General features: G+C 42.5%; 1 protein-coding gene across 2 annotated transcripts; it reads left to right on the top strand.

The window, feature by feature from the left end:
• Positions 1-55: 55 nt before the first annotated feature.
• crtc1b (CREB regulated transcription coactivator 1b) lies at positions 56-10,560 on the top strand. 2 transcript variants are annotated; one of them, XM_034531532.1, is made up of 14 exons: positions 56-191; positions 1,905-2,021; positions 2,532-2,657; positions 4,055-4,116; positions 4,386-4,480; positions 5,012-5,082; positions 5,178-5,221; positions 5,483-5,709; positions 5,822-5,973; positions 6,329-6,565; positions 7,300-7,386; positions 9,039-9,125; positions 9,232-9,406; positions 9,585-9,796. In XM_034531532.1, the coding sequence occupies exons 1-14, from the start codon at positions 66-68 to the stop codon at positions 9,794-9,796; spliced, it is 1,818 nt and encodes a 605-aa protein (XP_034387423.1). In that variant the 5' UTR covers positions 56-65. The 2 variants fall into 2 exon arrangements, with proteins under 2 accessions (XP_034387423.1, XP_034387419.1); XM_034531528.1 differs by having other exon boundaries at positions 66-191; positions 4,997-5,082; positions 9,585-10,560.
• Positions 10,561-10,772: the final 212 nt, after the last annotated feature.

Below are 10,772 nucleotides of genomic sequence, written 5' to 3'. Positions count from 1 at the left end.
ACGACACCATAAGGCCCGAGCGCGGTGCGTAACGTAACATTCCATTGAGAAGAAGAGGGGGAAAGATGGCGTCCTCTAACAATCCTCGCAAATTTAGCGAAAAGATCGCTTTGCATAATCAGAAACAGGCGGAGGAAACCGCTGCGTTTGAAGAAGTGATGAAGGACCTGAACATCACCAGAGCCGCGCGGGTAAGACCTGCACGCCCCGGGGGGTTTACGTTGGCTCGCGTCGCTGTTGGCAGTCGTCGCGCGCTGCGGAGATCAATCCGGACGTCGGGATGCGATGTAGCCGGAGATGAAGTTTAATATCATTGTCCTCGGCCACATCGGTTCAGCGCCACCAAATTCTGTTTCTCTCCGGCTGTTTTGAATCATGCGAGCGTTTCTCCAGACGTGACACGCCGGGCAGCGCGTGAGCATCGTCCACGAGCAGAGCTAGCTGCATCATGTGCACCTGTGCAGGTTTGACCAGTCACTGCTGTCATTTCGTGAGCGAACGCATCTTTTGACATGCAGCGTTATTTAACTGTAAGTTATGACGACGTGCCGGGGGGGGAGGGCGACTGGAGACTGGAGACTGGATAGGAGATGGATGTTAACCAGCCTTTCTGTGATGTTTATCCTCCCCGGTAACCATAATTATCATCACCGTTATATTGGCACATTAACGAGCAAATATTATTATCTCCAAGAATCAAATGTCAGACTTGTGGGAAATAAACACAGCTCTAACCAACTCGTATGTCTCTTTTTTTCTCTCTCTCTCTCTCTTTCACCTCTACATTTAATTTAGTTAGTGTGCGTTAAGTGTTAAGTCAACTTTGGCAGCTTTGTCAACAGTTGCTTGAACCACTAAGGTTGCAACTAATGATTATTTTGTCCATTGATACAATTTATTGATTTTCACAATTAATCATTGTATGCCGAATATTGTGTTTCCTGCTTCTCAAATGTGGTAATTTACTGGTTTTAATAATAAAGTAAATATATTTTGGGTTTGACAGTTGGTTAAAGAAAACAAGCAATATTAAGGTTAAGACATCATTGTGGGCAGTGAGACGACATTCTTTCGCCAAAACAATTGACTGGTTAATTGAACAGATTATCAACTGATAATGAAAATGATATGATTGCAGCCTTAGTTTGCTCTATAAAGTATCAGAAAAAATCAACTAAAAAACGTTCAGTTTACAATCCCATTAAACGGAGAAAAAGCAGAATGTTTGTTTGGATTTCTTGCTTAAAAAAATCCCTGAAAAGATTAATTATTGAATACATTTTGTGCCCACCAATGCTCTGGTGAGTAACTAATCAACAAATTGTTTCTAGTAACCATAGAAGCAGGAAATGTTTCCGTTATTTATTTGCCAGATTGCTGGAAAGTGTGCCCACTTGTCACATAATGCATCAGTGTAAACCTGAGCTGTACTGTTATTAACTTCAGGGGAAAAACTAAATTAAGTCAGTTTTGTGGTCTCTGCTAGATTTCTTTCTGTTGCCATCTCAACGTCAATTCATTGCATTTGTTCAGATAATTATCAACATCATTATTCCATCGTCCATCACAGTGTTTTTGTAAGACATGTGGCTAATGTGCTCACCAGGTGTGTCTCACATGGAATGACTGTAATCACACCAACTGTCAGTCACATCAGCTGATGTGATTTTAATTTTTTAATTTACATTTTTTCTTTTCTTTGCTATGAAAGATGTTGTCTGCCTCTGGATTGTTCATAAAACAGCCAATCTGCCTGTCCTCATGTTTCATCTGTCAATTAATGGACTCATTAATCTTTCATATCACCTGTGTGAACTGCAGGTATCATTCATTTTTAACATCACTTTATTTGTGAGTCAGATCAATCATTCACTCATGCTTTCATGCAATTTTACTTTGCACAGTTGCAGTTACAGAAGACCCAGTATTTGCAACTAGGGCAGAATCGTGGACAGTACTATGGAGGCTCACTGCCCAATGTCAATCAGATTGGAAATGGCAACATTGACGTGCCTTTTCAGGTGAGCCCTTAGCCTCTCTCGGCTGGTAAATCAATGGTTTGTTCTCAATCAGTGTACCTTTCTAAGCTGTTGGTGATAATATTGGACGTACAAAGGTTGCAGTTATTTGTAGTATCGGTGAAAGATTGGCTCAAAACAGACGTCTGCAGGCTTAGCCTCGGCTATGACGGCAGTTAAGTGTTCAGAAATGAGCTGCTGGTCAGAGCTGCATAGTCGGACCAGGTTTTATCACAGTTCAGGAGCAAAAAGAAGTGTGTAAAACAAGGTATACCAGTTAAACCCTGCAGTGTAATTTGGTTCCTAAATTTCAAAGTATGTCATTGCTTGTCATGGCTTTCCATCTTTAAATACATTTGCCAACTCAAGCATCAGTATGGGGGACCCATGGCGTGACTCATTTTGAAATAAACACATATGCACCATTGATCCTAAGACATTATCCTAAGTCGTAGTCTTGTTGTGTAAGTAAGCTGCTTCGCTCTCCTCATTCACTGGCTGTGTTCACTCTAGAACTCTGTGCTGGATACCAGTCGGACCACTAGGCACCACGGGCTGGTGGAGCGTGTTTACCGTGACCGGAACCGCATCACCTCTCCTCACCGCCGGCCGCTGTCCGTCGACAAACATGGACGCCAGATATCCTTTTTAAAAAAAAAAAAAAGTTTTGGGGATAATATTGATTTCATTATTGCTTTACGGTTTCATAGCATGCTTGAACATTGTTTTGAAGTTTGCTTGTTTAGAGGCATCGCATGTTGAGTAGGTTTTCAACACAGTTTTCATCTGATTTAGTACTAACTCCTTCAGCTCTGAACAAAGGGTGAGGCAAATAATTGTTCACTTCATGTATTGAGAGCCTGATATTGAATGAGACAATGCAGTATGGTGTATTGTCACTAGGGTTGCAAAGAGGCAGAAAGTTTCCAGTAAATTTCCGTAAAAGTTTCCACGGGAATTTTGGCTCGGGAATTTGGGGAATTTTGAAAAAAAAGAAATGTGCCCAAGTTTTTTTGCAAGAGCATAGAACAGGGAACTTAAATGTAGTTGAGAACAAGACTATGCACGCCTAGCTCAGCTGGACCCTGACTGCAGCTGGTTGGGAACATTGTCTGCCAGAAACATAAACGTAAACATAAAACGTTCTGTTGTTTTTGAACGTCTTTGTCATCAGTGTTGCGTCTGAACGTTTCAGTGGCCTGGCAAGTGTGAGAGCGCCAAGTTGCTTAGAGGCCAAGAGCGGTTTTGCAGACAGATTTCAATTATAGCTCGCAACATATTGAGAAAAATAACCAAACTAGTTCATTTTTTGGAGCTGTGAACTTAGTTCAAAAATGTTGAACTATGAACTGAACTTGTTCATTTTAAAATGTGTGAACTATGAACTGAAGTAGTTCATGTAGAAAGTGAACTTTCCAAACACTGTTTGTCATATAGCATATTGATTACTTGGTAAACTGAAGCCATGTTCAATTTAATACCAAGTTTATTTGTATACAGTAGACTAACTTTTTACAGCAGTGAGGAGGACGTTGATTAAGTCCAGGAAGAAAGCATTTTGACCTTAAAGGATTTAGGGAAAAACACACCAAAAAAAAGTGGTTTGGGGGGTGGTGATCATAGGGAATACACCTTTTTTATTCAGCGTTCATGTTTTTGTTGTTCGATGAAAGAATAAAGTTCTACTCACAAAATGTCAAAAATGTCATTTTTAAAAGTTGTATTATAAATGTCTGCTTATGACAAGGTAAATACAGTTAAATTACCTCAAAATTCCCAGTTTATTCCTGTTAATTCCCGTGGAAAGTTTCCAACTTTGAATATTCCCGGAATTTTGCAACCCTAATTGTTACACTCCTGTTGACAGGGCTATTCATAGAATTATATTGGATAACAAGACACTGACTGAAGTGTGTGTGTGTGTGTTCTCTCATTTATCCGGTTTATTTGGTCAAATCCACCAACAGACATGAAAGTATGGATTGGCGGAGATCCATTTTTCATCACCCTACTTGATTTGTCTTAACTAAATTCACATCGACAGCTGTCCCTACAGCTCCGTTTACCTCTCCCCACCACCAGACACGAGCTGGAGAAGGTAAGCCACCTCCTCTTGTGTATTTTCCAAATTGATGACTACTAAATGACAACTGGACACAGCTCAATTACACAAAATGTATCGCATGACTTTGGAAAAGTTGTACCAACACAAATGCACAAAGAAGGTCATATTTAGCTGTATGATGGCAAATAACTAACAGAATGTTGTTCCATTATGAAAATGATGCTGTACCTTTTTGGCTCTCTGCCAGCGGAGGGGGATTTGGCAGTGATGTTGCTGACGTCTCATCTTTCTAACACACACAGGACAAATTCAGACTCTGCCTTACACCAGAGCGCCATGAATCCAAAGCCCCAGGAGGTGTTTGCAGGGGGATCACAGGAGCTGCAGCCTAAACGAGGTAATGGAAGTCCCAGTTACAAAGACACAGAGCCGCTTTTATTAATTAATGTGCAATGTACTAATGCAGGGGGCAAACCTTAAATGACATAAAAGGGTTGATGTCACAAAGAAGTAGATCTAGATTCTGAATTAAATATTTATAGAGGAAATGGATACTGATCCCTGCCAAAGAACAGCTTCAGCACGCCACTACAGTACTAAGACAGCTGCAGAGAAGTACCATCTCTGAACTGAGCTGACTCACGATGCTCTAGAGAGGAGGAGCAATAATTCTCTAATTGTCCATGGATTATGTCTTATGTGTGAGGCTCTCCTATAATGAGCCAAGATTGGCTGTCATCTACTCAGGCTGTCTGTTGGTCACCTTGGTATTTTTAGATACTCGGGCATCTAGTGTACAGCACTATATCCTGCTTGACTGGCTCGGAGGTTGATGACTCATTTCTTGCACTGAATTTGTATTGTTATGCATCTTGTGATAGCAAAGCAACTGTCTCGCTGTGTCACTAATTAGTACTGCTGCTAACAGTGCCTGGGACGGAGACTTCAGAGTCAAATGCAGATGAGGATTTGCAGGAACAGTTGTGGGATGACAAGAAGGTATTGACGTGAAAGGGAATGGCTAACAAGATATACACTTTTTATGATGCATGTAAATCACCTCAGATTTACAGGTTGTTATGTTTTCTCTTTAGGATGATTCATCAAAGCCCAACACATGTGATGTCCCAGGAATCAAGTGAGTGGTTCTTGTTTTGTTCTTTACAGTGAGACACCACTCGAGTACAGCAGCCTGTCAGTCACACAGACGTAAATAAGTCATACTGTGAGCACTGATACAAGACAGCTGTTCTAGGTACACTGGAACTTTCCTTCTATATTGTAGGAAATGGGTATTCTGGTGGTATTTTACATCCCAGTAAAAACCCAAAGGCTGCTGATCAGGCTTACGGCGGTGAGAGTAGCTTTTCTCCGGTCTGACAGAACTTGTGTCTTTTAGTATATTCCCATCACCAGACCAGGAGTTGAACCCGTCCATGCTCCCACCGGCACACAACACCACCGGTGGTTCGCTGCCTGACCTGACCAACATCCAGTTCCCTCCTCCACTGTCCACCCCGCTGGATCCCGAGGACACCGTGGCCTTCCCTTCCCTCAGCTCGTCCAACAGCACGGGCAGCCTGACCACCAACCTCACCCACCTGGGCATCAGCGCTGCCAGCCATGGTAACGGTTCCTACTTGAAAACAGTCAAACTTGTGTACATGTAAATGTCAGTTTGCAGACTTTGCAGACAAAAACCTTTCATAAGTACTTAATGTAGTTATTTCCTCTGCAGGGATCCCCACGTCCTCTCAGCCCACCATGACTGTAACAGCCCAGCGCCGGCAACCAACCGTGGTGCCGCTCACCCTCACCTCTGACCTACATCTCCAACAGTCCCCACAGCAGCTTTCACCCACCCTCTCCTCACCCATCAACATCACGCAGGTCAGCTATTAGCTAAAGTTGTGTTTGTCGCACTCCACTGCAATGTGGTCTTGGTGGCCATTCACAATACTGGATCTGGTTTGGCTGTTATCTCCATACAGCTGGCTAAAGAGAATATCAACAAATGCCTATTTTTACACAAGTATGTCTCCACACTATTAACTATGGTTGATAAAATGTGGTTTAGGTGGTGTTTTTTTAATAGCATAGGAACAGTCAAACTACATACTAAAGCAGCTTGTCACTTTGAATGGCAAAGAGCTAATTTTACACTCAATGAATCTTCTAGTTAATACAACAAAACTCACATTTAATGGGACTGGCCTAAACGGGGTCCATGTGCGTCTTTCTTTAGGTTGTGCCAACAGAGTCGTTGACCCTGGAGCAGCAGCTCTCCCAGTACCCCCTGTTCAACCAGCTCACTGCTCAGGCCCAGGCTCAGCTCCTCAGTGACCTCCAGAAGCAGCAGCAGGCCCTGCAGCAGGGCATCCAGCTCATCACCTTGCCACCGTTGGCCTCACCTGGTACCACTGCCAGCAGCCCCTCCCCAGACAGCCAGAGCCAGACCACCGCCAGCATCAGTATCGGCTCGGTAAGAAACCAGGAAGTCCCGTCACAAAGCGGAGATAACAATGGAACCATTTAGCTTATTCTCAAGCTTCTGTTTCTTTTGCCATATTGTTGTTCTGAAAGTCCTTCAGCTAGAGTACATCCCAGTAAATATCCTCGCATCATGTTATGCTACTGAACTTGGATGCTGATTTTTACTCCTCATTAGGAGAACTACAGTATATCTTTACTCATGACTACCAGATAATTATACCGTTTTATTTTTACCTCAGTTATGTTAAGAGCATTTCTTTACTTGTAGTATTTTCGAGTTAAGGAAGATTTCTGCCGTGCCTTTTTAAAGTTGACTAATTCTTCTCACTCTTTAGCATTTCTTATGATTTTTGTCAGTGTGGGTTAATTTTCAGGTATAGTTGGTTGAATCTGTGTACTGAAGCAATAAATTGGCTGTAATAACTAATACAGAAATACACCTTTTTGGCAATTCTCTTTTTAGGCAACAACCACTTTTAACTTTACATTTTAACAACAATAGGACCAGCAGATGTTACTTTTCTCCGCTCACATTTTTTAGATGTGTGGACAAACTGGCCAGCCACAGAGTTGTCCCACAATTGATCTGCTGGTGATTGGTGTTATTTCTACCTCTACACAATGAGCAGATCCAAGGCTGATGCCTTCTCGCATCCCGTCCTTTGAGATTTGTGTGTGACGGGCATGAAGCCTCGTGCTAGCTAACCCTCTTCCCTCCAACAGTACCGCAATCAGACTGGCTCACCAGCCACTCAGTCTCCAACCTCCCCAGTCTCCAATCAAGGCTTCTCCCCCGGCGGCTCGCCTCAAGTAAGGGCCCACCCACCGAGCTAGCTGCTGTTTGGGGAAGGGCTTTGCACCTGGGGGAAAGCTAATTGTAGATGAGTTTAGGTTGCTTTTCATCCTCCGTATTGGCAGTTAACTACTCGTGGTGTCAACAGCTGCATAACTCATTTCTGCATCATCAACCTCACTTTTCACGGTGTGCATGACAACATGGGGATAGTTTGTTGATGGAGGCCCGGGCCTGTTGGTAGACTTGCATTTTTAGTCTTTTTAGTTTGCACCACACACAATCTTGATACTTTTTTCCTATGGATGAGCTGCAGTGTCGTGATAAATGAGTCTGTTTGGTCCGACAGGTAGACCAATAATCTTTTTACAATTACTACTGCCAATATACTTCCATATTACTTAGTTACTGAGAGACTTCATTATCGTCATTACCCGTTTGTCTTTACTGACTCAAGAACTCCTGAGCTGCAAATCGGAGCATATAGCTTACCTCCGTTTACATCTGCTATTCGCATACACCAAACATATCACTCTTTCCGCTGGGGGAAAGTCTTTGGAGCTTAATCTCAACTTCAGTAAAACATTTGGCAGAAAGGCAAGGACAGCTTGTATGTAATACATTTCCTTCCCATGAGACATTTGCAAAGCAGCTTTTTAAGTGTTTTAAATCCAGCATCATTTATCTCCATGTTTACTTCTTCTTCTCTGTCTTTTGTTGGTGCCTTGCTGCATATCTTAAGCGGTTACTGCTACTTGCAGATCAGTGGAAAAGTGTGAGGCTATTGATAGGAATGTGCATTGTGTCAGATGCAAATCTAACCTTAAGCTCTACTAGAGCCAAAACATTTTAAAGTGAGAACCAGCTACTCAAGTATGAGAGGAAAATCGCAAAAGTATAATAAGTATATTTTTAAAGGTACAGGTTGTAATTTTGGCTTTCATGCACTGAATAGGACACATTTGGTGCATGCTAATGTTAGAAAAGGTTAAGACTTAAAATGTCAATCGATGTTGGTGCTTTTCTCATTGCAAGAATACGTAATTCCAATATTTGTCAACCTGGGCAGTGTTCTCATACTTTTTGTCAATTGTGGAGACTTGGAAAATTACAATTTGTTGTTGAGATGTAGGAATCACGGACGCTTTGCTCAAAAACAAACGTGTTTTGAGATGATTTCATGCAAGTCAACAGCGTAGGTGGAGAGTGCTGCCATGACAGCAAGTTGTAATGGACAAAAATATCAGAATAACGCTCAGTGTGACAATTACCTGAACTTCCCTTTTTAACAATTTGACTTGTGTTTGTCATAGTGAACAGGGCCGTTGCGGGCAACACTACCACACACTCGTGTTCCCATTTCAAGTCTCAGTATTTTTTATTTTGTTTTTGTTATTATATTTGTAATTACTCGGAGCATCACTTTTCTATTGTTTCACCAGCCTCTTCTTTTTGTCTCTGAACCGTAACGGCCCTGGTCATGAAAAGCATTTGCTTTGGTCACTGCTCAGTCTGACAGTTGTGTGTTTTGCTTCCATTTTCTGTCATGCCATTGCTAAAATGTCTGCTTGTGGTCCTGGATAATTCTCCTTCTGGCTAATTGTGTTTTAATTGTCGCCGCTCTCTTGACATTTGTTCTGACATTCATGGCTTACTTCTCTTCCTCCAGCACATTTCCGTGGTGGGCAGTATATTTGGCGACTCCTTCTATGATCAGCAGATGGCATTGAGGCAGACCAATGCCCTTTCTCACCAGGTGACACAGAGCACACACACAAGAAGCAGCGATGACAGAAATGTCGTCCCTCAGATCGTCCCCAACAATTACAATTCTGTACTTTTTTAAAACTTTTTTTTTTTAGCTGGAGCAGTTCAACATGATCGAGAACCCCATCAGCACCAACATCCTTTACAACCAGTGTTCCACCCTCAACTACACCCAGGCAGCTATGATGGGCCTCACCGGGAGCAGCCTGCAGGACTCGCAGCAACTCGGCTACAGTAACCACGGCAACATCCCCAACATCATCCTAACAGGTAGCAAAAAATGTTGAAACATAATCGGTATGCCATATTAGTTACTGTTAAATACCTTCTTAAATGTAATTTGAGCCGGTGTACACATGTTTTCATGATATTTGCTAAACCTGCCTCTTTGTTTCTCAGATATGACAGTATCCTTTTAAATGTTTTTCTATGGTGTTGTGTATCTCAGTCACAGGAGAGTCTCCGCCCAGCCTCTCCAAAGAGCTGACCAACTCTCTGGCGGATGTTGGTGATGTCAGCTTCGACGCAGACTCTCAGTTCCCTCTGGACGAGCTTAAGATCGACCCGCTCACCCTGGACGGACTGCACATGCTCAATGACCCCGACATGGTTCTAGCTGACACGGCCACTGAGGACACGTTCAGGATGGATAGGCTGTAACGTAAGAAGCTGACTATGGCCGAGGAAAAAAAACACACCAAGTTGTGGACGGAGAGAAACAAAGGTCCGGATGAACCCTCTCCCTCGTTGCATGGCCGTCCAGCTGTATGACCTCACCCTTGACTCCGTGAAGCCCTTTGAAAAGACGACGGGGAAAAAGACATCCAGCGGCTTGCCGGGGAATGGCCTCGCTGTCGTTTTGAATGACTCGTCGCTCAGCGCTTTCGCTAGCCTGCTGTGTTTACAGTATACCATTACATGCCACATATATTCCAAAAACGCACATTTGACAATTCCTTTTCTTCTCATATCCACTTTGATATTTGTTTGGTTGATATTTGCTCTCAGAGCAGGAAGCTGCTAGGACATCGGACTAAACCGTACCCGTTTTACCGGCTGTGCTAAAATAACAAACGGAAAAGAAAAACATACTACAGCCGGTTTGCTTTTACCCTGCAAGCAAGTGATCGGTTTTCCCATCATGCCGCAACGGCTTTCTATTTCACACTCAAAGCTTTATTTTTGACAACCAAATGTTATTTTCGTCATGTACTGTATGTTTTGATGCTTTGTGTTTACATGTTCGTTTTATTTATTGAGTTAAAGATTTTATATTCCATTTCATATTTTAAATTTGATGCCAAAATGCTCTCTCTAGTAATAGTGTTAAATTGCACTGATGTAATTTGTGTCTATTTATGAATTACTAACATATTTATATATGTGTTTGTTAAGCTACTTGGTTAATGAAGGAGTGCAAAACCTCCCCACAGTTGCTCTTTGGTGTTCGATGTGCCGTTCTGATGATGGACGTGGTAGACGTTGCCATGCTGCAGCCCAGCGGTCAAATCTAAATATCATAGTTTTTAGCACAGCGCCAGAAAAGGCTGCGTGCTCCAGAAATGGGTTGGTTTTACGCCACTGGAATTCACCTTTTTTCTGAGAAAATCATCAGGTATTTCTATTTAACTAGAAA

Source organism: Cyclopterus lumpus, chromosome 4 (assembly GCF_009769545.1).
Source record: "Cyclopterus lumpus isolate fCycLum1 chromosome 4, fCycLum1.pri, whole genome shotgun sequence".
Lineage (NCBI taxonomy): Eukaryota > Metazoa > Chordata > Actinopteri > Perciformes > Cyclopteridae > Cyclopterus > Cyclopterus lumpus.
The sequence above is the reverse complement of the archived record's forward strand: the minus strand, read 5'-3'. Positions and strand labels throughout refer to the sequence as shown.